Source organism: Diplotaxodon limnothrissa, linkage group LG11 (assembly GCF_057381915.1).
Source record: "Diplotaxodon limnothrissa isolate DT_005_m linkage group LG11, D_limnothrissa_male_GT1.1, whole genome shotgun sequence".
Lineage (NCBI taxonomy): Eukaryota > Metazoa > Chordata > Actinopteri > Cichliformes > Cichlidae > Diplotaxodon > Diplotaxodon limnothrissa.
Genome location: NC_140606.1, coordinates 36,181,986 through 36,200,680, shown reverse-complemented (window position 1 = coordinate 36,200,680; position 18,695 = coordinate 36,181,986). Strand labels below are relative to the sequence as shown.

General features: G+C 39.2%; 1 protein-coding gene across 4 annotated transcripts; it reads right to left on the bottom strand.

The window, feature by feature from the left end:
• Positions 1-420: 420 nt before the first annotated feature.
• On the bottom strand, positions 421-18,449 carry phf1 (PHD finger protein 1). Of its 4 annotated transcripts, none has more exons than XM_085365927.1 (15): positions 18,372-18,449; positions 18,138-18,219; positions 17,378-17,464; positions 16,001-16,095; positions 15,327-15,475; positions 14,750-14,845; positions 12,070-12,138; positions 11,684-11,807; positions 10,255-10,322; positions 9,485-9,616; positions 7,195-7,273; positions 4,455-4,570; positions 2,553-2,639; positions 582-835; positions 421-545 (listed from the first exon to the last, which is right to left on the bottom strand). In XM_085365927.1, exons 1-15 carry the CDS (start codon positions 18,447-18,449, stop codon positions 421-423), a joined length of 1,641 nt encoding a protein of 546 aa, XP_085222053.1. The 4 variants fall into 4 exon arrangements, with proteins under 4 accessions (XP_085222053.1, XP_085222054.1, XP_085222051.1 ...); XM_085365928.1 differs by having other exon boundaries at positions 421-587; positions 633-835; XM_085365925.1 differs by having other exon boundaries at positions 421-835; positions 9,479-9,616.
• Positions 18,450-18,695: the final 246 nt, after the last annotated feature.

The window sequence follows — 18,695 nt, the reverse complement described above, 5'->3', positions numbered from 1 at the left end:
GTAAAATAAGTATATTTGGGGGTTTTTGACTGTTAAATGTTGAAATTTCAGATATTTCTTTTTAAGCGTGGCCTTTTAATTACAAATATTAATGTGGTCCAAACACAGATAAAATCATCAGGAGGTTTACACATTTTCCCTCATCATTGTAAAAGATGATAAATGCAAAGGCATATTCCAAAGTTAACAGTACAAATATCAGAGAAACACTAGCAAAGAGGGACATTTAGTAACAAGTAGTGAGGTTATAATGATGTAGAATTAGAGGTGATGCTATGAGAGCAACCTGGATTTGCAACGTGTACAATTTTTTTTCCTTTTTGTTTTGTTTGTACTTTAAACACTGCCACGTATTACATACACAGCAGTTCTGTGACAACTGCAAAACAGTCATTGTGTCTCTAGTTTACGCTCTTTGTCTCAGTACAAACTCACGTTCTCCCACTCCACCAGGTACTGCACCTTCCCGTCAGGTGTGACTCGTCTCGCCAGGATCCTCACTGCCTCCCCTCCTCCCCAGCTCCTGGCCACTGTTCCGTCCCCACCTCCCATTCCCATTCCCGGTGCCCCGCCGCCGCCACCTCCTCCTCCTCCACCACCGCTGCCACCTCCTCCTCCTCCGCCTACACCACCTCCTGCACCCATGCCAGCCTGATAAGGAGGTAAGTCACGTAGAATGAGGGGCTCCAGCTGCTTCTGCCCCAGCTGGTGTTGATGTTGGTGGTTGTGCTGGTGGTTGTGATGGTGCTGGTGGAGGTGGTTGTGGTGATGGTTGCTGTTGGAATTGAGGGGGTATGGGAAGTATGTTGGTGGTAACCTGCAGTTGTCCTCCATGCTAGGAAAAGAGAAGGGGAGGAGTTAGGAAAAGAGGATGGATTCATCTGGATGGAGATCAGTCGGTCCTTCACATATTTTATCTAAGAAAAAAAAATTAAATATAGTATTAGTGAAGTTCGTAAATAACCCATATATTAATATTAGGTAGACTTTTGGTTTGTGTCTTCTTGAATCGATGCCGCTCTCACTGCTCTCATCACTCTTGCTTGCTGCGGTTTTTTTTAATAATAATTTTGTGAAAATATGTCACAATCGCCCTTTTTCTGTTCCAAAGTCATGGTACTAATAATAGGCCAAAGAAAGTGTTAATGCAAAACAATATTACAAACATTACATTACAGCCAAGTTAACCTGTGAAGTTTGGGGTATAAAAATTACTTTGTTATTTTATCCTAATAGATATTTGTGACCAAACTCTGTGCAGACAGAGAATTAGCAACCAATTTGCAAAGCTGCATAGTCAACCATGTATCAGCCAAGGATCTAAACACTTACCCCATCAATAGAGGTTATTACCAACTGAATAGTTAATTATGAAGTTAATTATAGATGTAAAAAAAATAAATGGTTGGCAAAGACCAAGTCAGTTTTTGATATTTTAGATAACTGTATTAAAGATATTATTTTAAGTTACATTAAGTTTATTCTGTTATGTATATTTTATTCTAGTTCCTGATCTGTAGTAGTCAGTAGTATGGTTTTATGAGAAAAACATTTAGATTTTTTAACTTGTATATAAAATACCAACTATGGACATGAATTGAACTACAGATTCTCTGTGCAGAATAAGAGTTTCATGGTCAGTTTAAAAACTGTAAAATAACCTTGCTGTCTGCTCCAAAAGAGCCAAAATTTAACAACTAATTAATTAATTAATCAATTACTGTAGGTTTGCGCTCAAAAAACCCAACAAAAAATTATATTAAGAAATCTACAGTTAAGTAATATTTAAATAACTTAAAAATATTTTATACCTGTATTATAAGAGATACAAGATGACAACAACTGTGTTTTATCTCAGAACTATTAAAACATTTGTAATAATGAATGGTCAACTAGTTCCTTTTAAGTTATTTATGTAATTTTAGATCAGAATATCAGAATCAGAAAAATTTATGAATAAATTACATAATTCTGAGCTACGTGCCAGTCTTTGCTTTGGTGTTAGGCCAAGAAACAATAACTGTCAAGAAAATCATTGATAATTAACTTGAAAAAACCAGAATGACTTCTTCTTCATAATGAATCTCTTAATTGTGAGCACATAAAACGTTTAGCAGATTTTCATTTATATTCTCTTTGTTTCATACACATGCCTGCGGTGCTTGTAGTGGTTTATTTTGATAACTTAATCGATAAGGGGGGCTGCTCAGCTGCACTGGGAAGATTAAAAATTTGTGCTGACCGATAAAATATGTAGTGTGCGCACACTGAACGTCAACAAACGTGCCACTCGGTGCTCAACTGTCAAATGTATACGATTGAGGGATCTGTCTAAAATATTTGTATACACCACATATATGTTGGCACTCACAGTGCCCCCAGGCAGTGCTTATGCAAAGGTGTTCAAGATTGGTCCACTCGTCTAGAAAGGGAACATACAAGCATATATACATACACTACATTATAGTATGACAAGTTACCCCAGACAAAGTCAGCAGTGAGCCACTATATAAGATTTAAGTCTAAATATGAGGAGGATAAATGAGAAAAACCTGTTGTAGTGATGGAGACTCCTGGAGAGTGTTGAGTTCCCATTGTAGGTGGTGTGGTATAGGGCATACATCCGTTTTGGAGGAGAGCTGTGAAGGGGATTCAGACAGGTTGACACACAATTTCCATCCAGCTGGGTTTAAAAGGAAAAGAATTTATTTTAAAGCCTCTTTGAAAAAAAACAACAACACTTTTGTGATTTCTAGCCTTGGAGTTATTTGTTTCAGGTTACTTACTTTTCTGCCACGGAGATTTCTACTGCCTAAAGAATATGATGGAAACAAGGTTTTTGACGGGTTCCTCGTGTATTTTCTCATTTTTACCTTTATCCGTGCGGCCCTGTGCTTTTCATCTGACCCAACACCCTCAAAGGCATGTTTGATGGCATCAACAATCTTATCATGTTCAAGTGAGTTCAGCTGAGCTCATCTGAAACCGGATTTGGTCACTTTTATAATCATAACCTACTTTTATTTACCTTTTTCAACTTACTATAATTTTAAGACTACTATTTCAGCCTGACATTATTCAGTTTAACAGCTACTTAAGTATTACGCGTAGCAACTAATTTTGCTTGATTAGCCCTCATCGTCAACAAACAACTGTCATGGTCCGCGCACCTCGCCAGCTGACGTCAGCTCTCGCCTCTGCTCTCTTTCTCTCTCGCTCTCTCCCGCTCTCTCTTTCTCCTGCCGGGGCGGAGCTTAGTGTGGGCTCCCGCCCCTGGCCCACGCACCTGGGGATGATCAGCACACCTGCCACTGATTATGAATTAGTGCTAGTTAAGATGGCGGACCTGCGCTACTCGTCGCTGGATCGTTGAGCCATCAGCGTCAGTCGTCCTGCAATCTGCAAAGTTTAAGTTGTGAGTACGCCTGAACCTGGAGACTAACTGTTTATCTGTATGTGTGTAGATTCCCCCTGGACCCGTTCCCTGTGCACTGTGACTGAGCGTGAGCCAGAGTGGTGGTGGAGAGAAGAGGAGCTGTTTGTGTTTAAGAAAGCTGTGTGGAAATCTTCCCTCCCTGGACTCCTGCCCCTTTCACTCCCGGACCCTGGAACCCCGGCCCCTTTTCCCCAAACACCTTTGTACATATATTTCACTGTGGAGAGCACTGTAAATAAATGCACTCTTGTTTGAAGGAGTTTGTGGTCTGCGCCTGAGTCTGCTTTGCTAGCCTTGACAACAACTTTATTTATACTGTTAGACAACAATATTTTATTACATTTTTCATTTTTTAAATGGTATTTATTCATTTATTCATAATATTTAGCTAACAATTTGATAACAACTATAAACCCATATCTCCGCCTTCAACTATTCATCAGTATTCATCAGCCAATAGTTAATTAAATATAACTTTTTACATAACTACTCTGTTTCAAACGTTAGATAACACTTGTATTTGTTTATTAATACTATTAGCTTGTAATTTTAACTGTCACGCATACTTTTAATAAGCTACAGCTATTAATGATTCACCCTTTAACCATTACTGATAGTCCATTACTTTAAGTGACGTTATTCTTTTTGACTCCAAAAGGTGCAATAATTTACAAAATGAGTGCTGTTTGCATTCAATAAGACCTGAATCTAAAAGTCCAAAAAGTCATCAGGACAGTGTTTACTGAGGTCACAGACAAGAGGTCCAAAGTGTTATTTTTCCCATTGGCTTCTCTAAAAATGGACATCCTTTTGAAACCAGATGAGTCACCTCCTCCTCCTAGCCATTATATTTGTATTATTATAAATTATGGATACTACTTTTTACACAGGTGAAGTGAGTTTTTAACTCTTCTTACATCCATTAATAATTTACCTGAGCAGGAACAAAACTGTACAACTGAAAACTTCTCTTATTCATGAATAATTCACCTGAGCAATAAAATGTTACAACTCTTACCTCAGGTTAAGCTCCTCCTCTGACTTCCTGGAGTTATACAGGCTGGCCCCACCCATGTAGCCATGGCAACATGGCAGTAGCTCAATAGGGTTGGCAGCTACTGGGGGTGGACATGCCTGGGCACAGAAGACACACACAGATCAGCTTGTGTCTGGATGCCAAGATCACAGGAGTCAATGAAGCACTCGTACCTCCTTATTATTTTATTCTATTCTGTACAGCTGTGTACTGTATTTATTCTTATTGTATTCTAATTTTTGCGTCATAACTTTTGCACTGTCCACTTCCTGCTGTGACAAAACAAATTTCCCACGTGTGGGACTAATAAAGGTTATCTTATCTTATCTTATCTTATCTTATCTTATTAAGTCAATTCTGCACAGGGAACGTTCTGTTTTATGACAGATACGTCTAGAGAAAGGTGAGCATGCTGAAAACCAGAGTGAACACATCTTAAAACTGAGGGGATATCCATCCTGAAGGCTTTTTGCTATTCTTACAGATACAGAACAGGTTGATTTCCATTTCCTTGCACTGCCTGATGACAAAAACGGGCAGATATACAGTGGTGTAATAAAAAGTGCTTGCACCTGACCTGATTTCCTGTTTTTTGTCACACTTCAAAGTTTCAGATCATCAAACAGATTTAAATATTAGACAAAGATAACCTCAGTAAATTCAAAATGCTTTTGATTAAAGGAGAACGGTTATCCAAACATACCTGGTCCTGTGTAAAAAAAAGTAATTGCCTTTCTGGTTAAATCATGAACTAACTGTGATTAACAACATTTACTAGAAAGCTGAGCTCAGTTTCGCTAAACACACTCAGGCCTGATTGCTGGCAGACCTCTTGGATCAAGAAATCACTTAACTAGAACCTGTCTCACAAAGTAGAAGCAGGCTAAAAGGTTTCAAATAGCGACACATCGTGCCACGATCACAAGAAACACCGGAGAAGTTACTGACATCTATCAGTCTGGAAAGGGTCACAGAGCCATTTCTAAGGCTTTGGGACTCCACTGAACCACAGTGAGAGCCATTATACACACAAACCTTGGAACAGTGGTGAAGCTTCCCAGGAATGACCAATTACCCCAGGAATACAGCGATGACTCATCCAGGAGGTCACAAAAGAACCCAGAACAGCATAAAAAAACTCCAGGCTTCACATGTCTCATTTAAGGTCAAAGTTCACGATTCAACAATAAGAAAGAGACTGGCATCCAAAACCACTCCGGACCAACAGGACCATAAAGGCTTGTCTCACATTTGCCAAAAAACATCTGGGAAAATATCCTGTTGACTGATGAGACACCTTATGGAAGGTGTGTGTCCCATTATATCTGGCGTAAAAGTAACACAGCATTTCAGAAGAGGAACATCACACAGTAAAATATGGCGGTGGAGGCTGTTTTGCTGCTCAGGACCTAGAAAACTTGCTGTGGTAATTAATGATAAACACCATCATTTAGAAACTGCATTTTGTGTTGACTTGTGTTGTCTTTGTCTAATATTTAAATTGGTTTGATGATCTGAAACAATTAAGTGTGACAAACATACAAAACATAGGAAACCAGGAAGGGGGTAAAAACTCTTTTTTTTTCTTTACATCACTGTATCTTTAAATCCAAATAAATAACAGGATGACACATCATCAAGGCTCATCAGACACAGCAGTAGGATGTCTCCCTTAGACGCATCATTCCATAGCACATCTCATAGTGCTGCTCTGCGGCGACTCATGACCCATGACAAGTAAAAACATCAGAAGATCATCAGAGCCATCAATCACTGGAGGCATCATCTCGGAGGATGCCACCTAAAGATTTCTCATCACTGGACTGTGACATATAGCACCAGAGTGAGCCCATTATCATTCCCTTCTCCAGCATTACTATTAGGATGGGATTATTATTCAGTGGCCTTAGTCGACATCTGTGCCTTTAAATGGATGTGCTCTGTCAGTGCTGGACTGTCAAGGTGCCAGCGCCACCTGGCCAAACTGTAATTGACTGCAAAGTGCACTTGGAAGTGATCCCAGGATACGCATATCAGCATTCAAGGAAGCAGTACAAGGAAGCAGCTCCTCCAAGACGGACGGGGATTAGCATCAATCAAACGGGGCACAATGGGGCCTGGATGTGCCAGAGTGGAAACGAGTGCTCTGCAGAGCGTATTGTTCCAGGATTACTGTATGTGCACATACATGGATGACTGATGTGTAGGATGACAAAGTACAATGAGCACTGTAAGAATGCCGTGTAAAAATAGTAACCACCGCATGTGATGTTCCTTGTTTCCGTGCAGTCCGCTGGGAATTGGATTTGATGATCAAGATAAATGTGGCGCTGAACTGCAGGTGTTGATGAAATACATGAGCAGCCAAGATTGGATTTGAATTATACATTTTAACTGAGCCACATACACTACACTTCATCTCTCACGTGCTAGCCTTTATGCGAACAGCAGACTGTAAAGCATCAGCAGGCTTTCAACATACAGCGAAAGGGAGAAGAAAAATATGAGGCACTGAGCTGCACTGGGTGTAAAAAGACACAGACTGAGCTCGACTGCGAAATGAACCTTCATCACAGTTTCTGACTGACAGGTTATTTGGATCGCAGAGAGCTGTTTACCTGGATGCATGAAAAAAAATTTAAAAAAAGGAAAAAATACCAGAGAGGTTTTGTTCCCCAGACCTCCTCCCCCCTTCCCCTGAGTTGAAGACAGAGGCACTGACCTGTGTCTCCATGATGCGACGCTTTGATTTACGTGACTCTGGCCCCCCCACTCTCCTCTGGCAGGGTAGCGACAATGGGCTGAAGTGAGCAAAAAAAACACATAAATAAGTATACAAGGATACACACAGAGACAGAGTCCCTGTGTGCAACACTTAGTTTTTACTGCAGTGTGATACAGAAGAGCAGTGAGATGATTGTTAATACAGACCAGCCTAAACATCCTTTGTCTGGCAATCTGTTTCTTCCTCTGTGCTTAAAACTGACCTTGTTTATAAAAGCTGCAAAAGCTAAAACTGCAAAAGCGTCTCCCAAAGGATGAAATCTCCACTGCATGCTTCCATGACTGGCCAGCATATACTTGTCATTATACTATAATTAGAACTTTATCAGTCTTAGGAATTGAAATGTGTCTTTTGTCCTAAAGGCAATGATAAAGAAAAGACCGAATAGTCATTAAATGAAGAGATTTATCCTTCTCGTAGCGTGTTTTTTTTTTTTTAGCAAATAGCACGGCAGTCTGGTCAGTGGATTATAAGAGAGTATAAAGCTGACATTCTGTTGTAAGGAGGATATCTTAGAGGATATCTTATGAAGTGTTAATATAAAAAGGTTTATATTCTGGGGAGAAATAACATTACAATCTGCACATATAACTTTAATATTTCTGGTGTGCAAGCTGAAATTCAATAAGAATCTGTTTGCAGTACTTTGCAGAAAAAGATGACAATTTCACCAAAGCCAATTTAAAGAAAACCATGACATTAGTTTTAGAGCTCAATTCAGTCTGGGTCACAAAAGAAAGGGTACATATAAAAAAGAATTACAGTAAATATTGATGTGTTTTTTTTTTTATCTCATAAGAGCTTTATTTTCTGTACTCGGATTAACTCGTGAAAGTGGCCAGTTTTGTATTTTTCTCATGCAACACAATTATATGAATTATGTATAAGAAAAATACACGCAACAAATACAAGTCACGAACACAAATCATTATCATTTTTACTGAAGACAATAGAAATGCTGATATCTGATGTGAATGGTGCTATTAGACCACGGCTCACACGACCCAGTAATTGTTTAGATATCGTCCTCTGAGGTGCATGAATATCTAAATGAAATGTTGTATGTTAGCAAAAGTCTTTGCTCAATGTTCAAGGATGCTCAGATGGTCATCTCCTCCTGTCAATCAGCAGCACAACTTCACTTATAAGATCCGGATGGTTTAATAAATATTATCCTTCAATATTGAGCTGATTGGGAGACAAATCTGAAGACAAATCTTTGAAGGTCTCAGCGTACCCAGCAGATATCTCGAACAAAACTTCCTATTCAGTCAGTTCAGATCGTGTTAACTATCAAAAAAGCTAAATTGCTAAAAGCTACAGTGTTTGCAGATTATGGATTCAAATATATAAGAAAAATGTAAAGATATATAAAATATAGAGCTATGCATAGAACATTCTTTCCTCAAAATCTGATATAAAACACCAACTTATATATCAGCCTTTACATGCCTCCCCAGCTTGGTGCTACTAAGCAATCACATCCCATGTTGCTTTAACAAAATAACCAATTGATGTCTTTTGTAAGTACTTTAAACCTAATACTGAGAACAATGTCCATTCAGATGTCTCAAATGTCCGTCAGTATCCTTTAATATCTGCTTTCTTTACTGCTGGCTCCCTCTATAAGATGAACAAACGATATCTCTTAAAATGGATGCACTGCTTAATGCTTCTGATGTGGCTGGCTGCTCATTTATAGAAAACTGACAAAACTAGTTGAACCAACAAACCTGCTGTCTGAGCAGAGGGAATTTGTAGAAATTTGGGTACGCAAAGACAATGCGTGTTACATCTCTAATATACATATCTGGATTCTGTTCGGATAAATTTTAAATTTGTGTTTCATAAATGATACGATGGTTTTGTGAAATGAAAATCCTCCCTTCAAGACTGCTCCACTCTGCAAATGATTCCATTGTAATTCAGTCTCAATACGCACCAGCTAAGTACTAAAAATGATTTATGATGTCTATGAAATCTACAGGACACGTGCAGATGCATGTGCACACACACTTGGGTAGATAATCACACGAAAGCACGCAGGGGAGCTTTCTGCTCTTTTAGGAAAATATTGAGACGCTGATACTTGTGCTGCTATATGAAAATTGCAGTCTTTTGATTCCTAAGTTAATTGTTCATGCATAATGACTATATGCCCTGTGGGAATCTCACAGCTCTTACTGAGATAAGAGCCAAAAATGAGAGACAGTGTCCTTACTCTGACCTTCTCCGGTGCGTGATGTTGATAGGTGGGTCGGTGATGAGCGGCGACGAATCGGACGTCAGCGGTGGAGGGGCTCGAACCTGAAGCCCAAAAAGACACTTTTTCTTCTTGATCTCCTTTCCAGAGACAAACCTGGGAAACACGGAAAAACATCTTCTGTCTCCAGCTGGTTCTTAAACTGTATCATCACCTTACATGTGTGTGTGTGTGTGTGTGTGTGTGTGTGTGTGTGTGTGTGTGTGTGTGTGTGTGTGTGTGTGTGTGTGTGTGTGTGTGTGTGTTTCTAGCAGTCCTCTGTGACGTCAACATTAAGCTTTAAGTTGTGTAACACAATGTACATATTCTCCTGATGAAAAATTTGAATCAGGAGCATTTCAGAGGTAGTGACTGCGTAATTAACTTGTACATAATTAGAGCAGAGTCTGCCTGGAGAAAACTGCTGTTTTTTGGCCACAAGGTTTCTCTGTTTTTTCAAATATTCAAAGAAAATTTGCTCATATTAACTGCTAGACTGTTTTTAAATAATTAATACCAACGATTCCTGTCCAGCTAGACCAAACAAGTATCAAAAAGTTGTACTTTTAATCTGGTCTAACTGGCAGCCATAGTTCACTTGCTCTGTATGCAATACACCTCGCCAGTTTGAACCTGCACGTCCAACGCTACTACCTTCAGTGCACTAAGAAAAGTCTTGTATTCATAAAGTGCTACTCATCACTCCAGTCATGTGTGGTTGGTGTTTATTCTTCTCATCATATGCAATGACTTACCTGTCTTTGTGGGAGTTCAGAGCGTTGAGGAGATTGTGACAGCGGTCTTGCCTTGGCGTGTCAGAGAGCTGGAGGACAGACAGGAATGAAAAATCAAAGCTGTGTTTACACAGTAGGTGACCACCAGACAGAAAACCTCTAATGCATACAATCACTTTGTTTTACAGTTTCTGACAGCAATAATGGCTAAAAATCCCTGTTGTACATGTCAAATTTGATACTAAGAACAACTTAAAGGAGAACTCAAAACCTCAGACACAGAGACAGGAAACTCTTTACCTTCCTGCTTATTCTCCTGGGGGGGAAACTAGACTTTTTACATGGTGCTATGACTTTAGCACAGATGTTAATAAGAGATGACTGATTCCTTATGAGGGATATTTGTCCCCCAGTAGGATAAATGAACATATAATAATGATATATTTTTTTAAAAGCCCATCTAAATGTGATAAATTGTAGGGACTGTGATCTTAAATTCCCCTGTATGCAAATATGTGGCTATAGTAAGCTAGAAATACTGGATAGATGTAAAAGTTGTCGTTGAGTAACTAAAATACAACATATGTTTATATTCTGGATGAAGAGCTGAAACAGTTATCTAAAAGCACTGGATAACCTGTTGGAAAATGGTTGAAATATGTATCTGAAACAAAGGATAAAGAACTGAGATAGTGAGCTGAAACACTGTAAAGTTCAAATGAATAGCTAAAAGTAGCTAAGTGCCAATATATCAATCTGTGAATGAAATACTAGGAAATATTATAAAATTAACCAATGACAATAGAAGTTTATTTTTCAAATTAAACTGATTCTTGCTAGACACATGTTGCAAGAATGAATGAAAATGTTTGAAAAATCCATAATTGGTGCACAAAGACAAAGGAAACTATGAAAAACAAAGATGGATTCACATGTGAAATACAGTAAAAAAAGACATTCAGATTTACGAGAGGAGTACTGTACTAAAAACAAACCTACAAAAACTGTTGAGTAAACAGTTTGTTTGCTTCATTTCTTATAAGCAATGTATTAACTGTTGAAATAGTTCGCTGAAAATAATCAGTGGACATTTAAAATGGTTAAGCTGCACAGTACTGCATATGAACTACTCAACGCTTTAGCTCAAGGCAGCTAACCCATTCAAAACAGTAATAATTGTCACTTGGTGATAGTGGAGGAGAGTTCAGTTAATCTGATACGGCTGTGGGGGTCTATTGGCCAAGTAAGGTCACTAACCGCTGTCCTAGATCAACACTGAATTTTTAACTTGGTGTTCTCCTTTAAGCTTACATAGAGGTCATACATTTTTAACTTTAATTTTACTTTAATGCTGGTTAATAGGCTTTAAGTCTCAAATGTAAGAAAAAAAAAAGCCTGGCAGCATTTCACATCATTTCATCATGGTCCTGAAACAGGGAAATATCAATACCGCGCCTAGCAGCAACGAGTCCCAATTCTCATTGGTGAAGGACAGGATTTCATGGTCAAAATCAAAGTATTTCCTCTTGCAGCACAGCGAGAGATGGTAGAGTACTAAATGAGCCAAATCCATCCTGCATTTCAAAAGAGTAAGAGTCCGTTACACAAGACACAGGTAAAATGCAAAAACAGCACGGACATAAACAATCAATATTTGGTGTCATTTTTTGTATATTCTTTTCAATGGACACAATTTATATTAATTTGTGTGTCAACCAGACGTGATTACCAAAAATGGGTGGAATTAATTCTTTAAAATGTATTTTCTGTTTCTGTTCATATTCATTGGCTGTAAAAATGTCAGTAAATATGTTACAGTCAAAATGTCAAAATCACCAAGTCATGGGGAGTCTTTGGATTGTCTCTGGTCCCTTTGTACATACAGAGCACTGGAACTGATAAAACCTAAAACAGAAGAAAAAAACAAAAATTCAGACAAGCATCTCAGGTTATTCCTAAAAAACCATTTCTTTTACTCTTGATGAGTTTGTTTGTGTAATAGTTACCTATGGCAAGGAGGTCATGTAACTTTTTTTTTAGGGTTATGATTACAGAGAGGTGGGGCTTCACCCAAAACATAAGTGATTTGTTTATATTTCACTGTGTGTTATACTTGTATAACTATACATGTGACAAATAAGGAACCTTGAACCTTGTGTTTTGGATCACAGGGACACATTAGGACTGTTGAATGATGAAAAAGGTGCATTTGCAAAACATCTCCATGAAATTTTTTTTAAAAGGGAGGGGAATTTTCAACTCTGTCAAGAGGTAAGCATCTTTATTTTTTTTTTTTTTTACAAAATAGCTAATCCTTTTGTTTATTATTTGCAGAATCAGTATTTCTTTTTGTATCTAGATATATTAATCCAGGGAACTATGTTACGTCTTGTTGAGCTCTTATTAATAACTTCAAGTGATTGATACGTGTGGGGTTTTTATTCTTTCATTTTCAGTCATGTAACAAAGGTCACGATCCCCTGCCGTCTGTGTCCCCCTATCTCTGTTCTTCGTGTTTCATTTCAGCACTAGTTATTTATCTTTAGTTCCTGCTTTACTTTGAAGATTTGCTTCATTATGTGGCTTTTTGGTTTGTTTGATTTTTAACTTTCTGCTCTTATCCCCCTCCCTCCTTGGTGATTATCTGCCCTGCCCCTATTAGTTTTACACACCTGTGTCTCATTTCTAGTCACTGCTGAGTGTGGATATATATTTCTGCCTTCTCCTTGTCCGCTGTCAAACTGTCTGTCTCGATTCCTCACACCCTTCTTTTTGGAGCCAATGACTTGCTTTTTCTTGAATATTTTGCCATCTTTGGCTACTACATTTGCGTCCTCTCGCCAATCTAGGACATAAATCTTCACAGTTTTTCCACATTTTTGCTTTCCTTGCTATCTATAGATGTCTTCTCCAGACATTTTATCATATAAATCAAGCAGAACTGGAAATAAAGGGACAGGTGTATCGTTTTTCCACTATAATAACATTCTGCCCCGAATGACCCTGAAACTGAACTCACACAACAACAACACTGTGTGCATCTGTCCTTCTATATGCATGAAGGTCACTGGGTAAGATGAAGCGCAGACATGGTATGACAGCGGTGCATGCTTACTATTCCAACTGTGAGCTCAGTCTTCACTCTTCCTCCATCACCTGCTCAGCAGATGTTGTACCAATCCGGCCTCACTCCCCCCGGCTGTCAATCTAAATCTAATCCCTCCTTTTTTTCCCTCTCCTCTTCAGACAGGTTCGGCGGTAACACAGTGTCAGGAAGGGTGTGAAACCCAGTTGGCTAGCACAGATGGTTAATGACAATAATAACTTAATGGATGGACACATTTTATTACACGCATGGGATGCAGCCTATGAAACCACACAGTGATCAGCAGCTTGCATATCCACCCAGCATCACATCTGAACTAATAGCTGTGAGGTGATATGCCTGCTTAGTGTCTGTCACCGTCCCTTTGCTCTCAGTATGTAATGAGCTGTTGTCCTTGTAGAGCGAGTCACAGAGTACATTAACAGGCACACTAATAATTTAGTCTTAAGCTAATTAAGGCACTTCTCTGATGAGTGAAGCTGTCATGTGGACATCTTTATCTGTTTACCTTAAATAGACTGTTTATCTGCTTATCTCAAATAAACTGAGACAATCAGCTAATTAATAATATTGATAGTGGATTCACACTTTGTTATGAATCTGTTTAAAATAACAAATTTTACTGTTTGCTTCCAGTTTCGTAAATGTGCAGATTTTTTCTCTATTTGTATATTTTTAAGTAAATATAAAGCATATGGAATATTTGAGATTGCCTTTTGAACCACTGAGAAGCTGTGCTACATGTGTGTCATTCAACAACAACGAAATAATCAACAATAGCAAATGTATGCCGAGTAGAACACAGGTACTTTCTGTGCAGGGTAATTACATATCTAAAGAGGCTGGATCTAAAAGTAAATGATATTTGGTGAGCAGTAATAATGAAAAAACAATGTAAACTAAGCTATGCTTGAAATTACAGACTTACGCGATCCAATTATAGATCGTGACTAATACACCGCCTTAATATTGATGTTGACTGTTTATTAGCAGATAAGGAAAGACAAAGAGGATTAAAAATGTCTTGCTTTGTTTTTCTTAATTTATATCCTTATCGTTAATTTAAGTTTCAAACATTTTGATTGAGTTCTTAATTGAGTTGTTATTTATTTTGATTTTGTCTTTTTTATTTGTTAAAATGTGCATCATTGCTTTACTGTTTTTATCAAGCAAGCCAAAAAGTTTTTTGCAGTCATATAATTATCAGAATTGATGTACCTTTACCCTCAAGTATCAACATCTGCTTCAAACGTCCAACAAAATCTAACAAATAAGTTATAACCCTCCCGGGGAAAGTTTTAAAAAGTGCACATAAACAAATGCATTATACTGTAATGTGTTAGCTGCACAAAATTTCAACATAATTATGAGTATACTGTCAGCTTTCTGCAGCGATACCCTGTAATGTACCTGTCCCCATACAGCAAAGGCTTGGTTAGACACTGCGTGCAGGCCTCGTGGAACCACTGACCACAGCTGCCACACTGTAACATCTTCAGGTTCCACCTGCAACCCAGTCACAAGAAAGAAACAGCAAGAGAGACTTTAAACACACAAATGAATGAATGAATGTGTCCAGCAGCATAATTGAGCGATGGCTACCGAATGATGACTGCAGCATTTCATAAGACGTATCTTGTGGTCCCACGACTCACAGTTGGGCGTTTGCTTTATTCTACTTGAGGTACTACATAAGTACTACATAGGAGCTAGCCAAACACAGAGAGTGCATTTAAAAGATAGCTTGGAGTACTTTTATTTTATTGATTGCATATCTGACTTGATCTTTGATACATAGAATTTCACTCAAAGAAAGCCAGTTTCAACTGACTGAGACACGGCAGATGCACTGCGTGCGCTTTATAAATAACCCACAATACGCCTTTGAGATATCTGAGTTCAAGCTTTGTGGGAGAATGAAAAAAGTTTAGGAGCATACACAAAGTGTACAGTCAAACTTAAAACTGGCCTCTGCAGTGTCACTCACTCTCCAGGTCCGGCACAGTAGCAGTAACACTGCTGCTGATTGGTCAGGTGCTGTGGGTCCCAGTCCAGGGATGACAGCTGATAGGGTAGCCGAAGTTTCATAAACTGCATGAGCCGGGCAAAGCGCCCCCGTTTGAGGGCCCCCCCTCTCTGTGAATACAATTTGAGGACAGAACTGATTGGTTTGCGACCTCTGAAATCACTGTCATGTCAGAGCAGCGAGGGAGACGGATCACATGCGATGGGGAGAAGGCAATTCGTTTCATTTTATTGTAGGTCAGCTGTGAGAGATAGTGTCCGAGGAAGCGGAAGTCTGGACAATGAGATATGGACATTGACCGATTGACAATTAAGCGAGTGCCTTCTCATCTCATATCTACAGAACTGGAGCACATGTGATTGATTGACTTTAAATGTACTTTTCTCAACTCCAGTGTAGTTTTTCAGCTTCATAGCTATTGATTGTTCATGATTTCACTGACATAATGTAGAACATCTAATACTCAAGTCAATACTGAGAGAATTAGTGCGCTTTTACCTCGAATAAACCCATTACCTGCCACACACAACAGGGTAGCCGCAGCACAGCTTGATATATTTGACTGGATTTCTCCTATATTACGCACTGAATGTTTTTCCCCCCAGCATGTGAAACGTAGAGATTAGCCGTCTGACCTTGGTTGCGACTGCAAAGACACATTGCCGACATATCCACGAATCGCTGTCAGCTTCCGGTTCGATGGTTGGCGTGTGACACTCCGGATGATAACCTGTAATGGGAGGAGGAGGCAGAGCGTTTAATTCGTGTTTACAAGACACACAGCCGGAGTGACAATAATGACAGAGCAGCTCCATGTTTAGTGCCAGTTTGTTTCAGCTGCATGAAAAACATTTCACTTACACTATTTGCATTTAGAGAGAGAAACATAGTGAATATGTTTGTCTGCTTTTTCCTCAAAAACAAACTGTCAGAAACCGTGTATGCATGACAGAGCTGTGAAGACATGACGCTAAGATTTGCTGTCATTGCTGTGACAGTTTTAAAACTTCCTCCCACTTGCACTTCAGTATATCGTAGCTTAAAGGTCCAAATGGAGTAAAACACTAAAATGCATGACCTTCACTGTGCAGAATATGCATGTGTAGAGGTCAACACTAGCCTGCTACTTTCTGAAATCTTATGAAGTGGGAAAATTTCTCAGTCCTAACTGAAAATAACACTTTAAGACAGCCACATGTGAGCATGATTAACCTTTCTGAAAGTCAATCATGGTCCATCACTTTGTACTTTTTTAAAAAAAAAAAAAAATATATATATATATATATATATATATATGCTTGAGACTAATCCTCACCCCTGTAATATCCTGATTTGCATTCATAAAACTCACAGCATTTACACGAGAAAGACTCCCCTTTATCCTGGGGCTGGGGGATCAACTGCCAAGATTTTAAGGCTTGTAAAAGCTAGCAAAATTCCCAACTGTTTGTGAATTCCCATCAATTCCTGGAAGGTTTCTATGCTACCTACAAGTTCCCATATATAGTCACTAGATAGAGAGAGGCAAAACTCAATGCGGTGTATTCAATGTAAAGAAGTGTGACGAAGACACATCAAGCTTTCACTGTATATACACAAAATTTCATTTAGAGTATTGCACATCTTGTAATCTGCAGTTAAACCTTTAAAAATCTTACTGCGTGCATTTTTCAGCAAGACAGAAAAAGAAGATGTTATTTTAGGATTGCTTAACTATGCAATTATCAAATTAGCTGCAAATTATTATTCTGCAAATTAGTATTTCCAGTTCTTAAAATATGTCTGGAAGGGATATTTAAGTCAGCAATAAACCCCAGAGAAGTTTTTTTTTCTCACTTTGTTTCTGGTTCCGATGCAGGTGCCAGCGACAGTATTACTCATTTCTGATATGTGGTTTTCTTTTTATAAGTGTGGCACTTTTATTTACCATAATGTGTCAAACGTTCAAGGTCAGTGCAGGAACTGGTGGAGCACCACCATTTGACAGCGTGTGATGAGGTGTGCTCCCTTACCGTGGCGACATTTAAGACAATTTATGAGGGGTTCTTTAAGAGGCGGAGCGTCACAAATACAGCAAACTTCTTCCACTCCAGCAGCAACTGAGGCAAACAGAAAAAGACAGAGAATAGCAGGGGAGGGGAGGAAGGAAATGTGAGAGAGGAAGACAGAGAGAGAGAAAGCAGTCAACAGCATTAATTTATGTATATTGATTCACATCCTTGCCACCTCATTGATTTCAGTGTCTCCTGTACCCTTTCAGATTTCACTTCATTTGATGAGCGGATATCCAGCCTGGTCCTAACAAGTGTCCAACTTCCCCTTTCTCTTGATGTTAGGTAGAGTGGGGGTGCTAGCTCCCTGTGGAGTCTAATAAACTCTTAAATAGACTGTAATATACCAATTACATCTCAACATGCCCCCTGTCAGAATACTCAGAGCACTCGGTATCATAACCTCAAACGTAACTGAAATTTCTCTTCTGCATTTTTCTTTGACAACAGTTGAGAGATCTTGAGAGAAAAGGCACAAGATTTGAACTTTTGAGCTCACAAGAGGAACAAATCAGACGAGCATTCATTCAACTCCTTCAGCAAAATCTGAGAGTGGAAGCACCACCTTTACTGCGAGTTCATCCGAGCATCTCTGTGTTCAAAAGCTCAAGCTAGATGCATTTTTAACCCAACAAGTACAAAGTTCTCTCAACAGGAAGCTACTTACTCTTCTTGCCGAAGGGAGCGGGAGGGGGGGAGGAAAAAAAGGAGTTTTTCTTACACGAGTGAATGTCCTTTCTCAGTACCCAGAACTCAGAGTTGTCCTCAAATCTCACCAGACAACACTGCTTCACTCCATCTACCTGAGAAGGAGATAGCAGGTGAGCGGAATGATTGACAAAACTAAATGGAAGTCTTTTCAAATCCAGCCAAACACATTCATGCACATGCTGCATACACACAATCAAAGGTCTCTCTGTCACACACAAGCATACACACTCATACATGCACTTACTCTTTTCACATTGCCGAGGTACAGTAGTCCATCACTCCATCGAGCCAACACATCATCTCCTTCACTTACTCCCCCCATCCTGAGGAAAGAGACAGAGAGGGGAGAGAGAGCAGGGCTCATGTGAAATGGAAATCCGATTTATTCGCTGAATACTTTGCTGCCATTGCTGACAGAGGGGTTTATGGCCCCGGCATTTCGACTGCTTCTGAGACAGGCGGGCTTCAGTGCAAAGGGGTTAAAATCTCCCCCCCTCCATCCGCCTCCTTTTAGACTAGAGCATAGCGACAGCCTGTATCCACCACAGTGAAAGATGAGAGTGAGTAC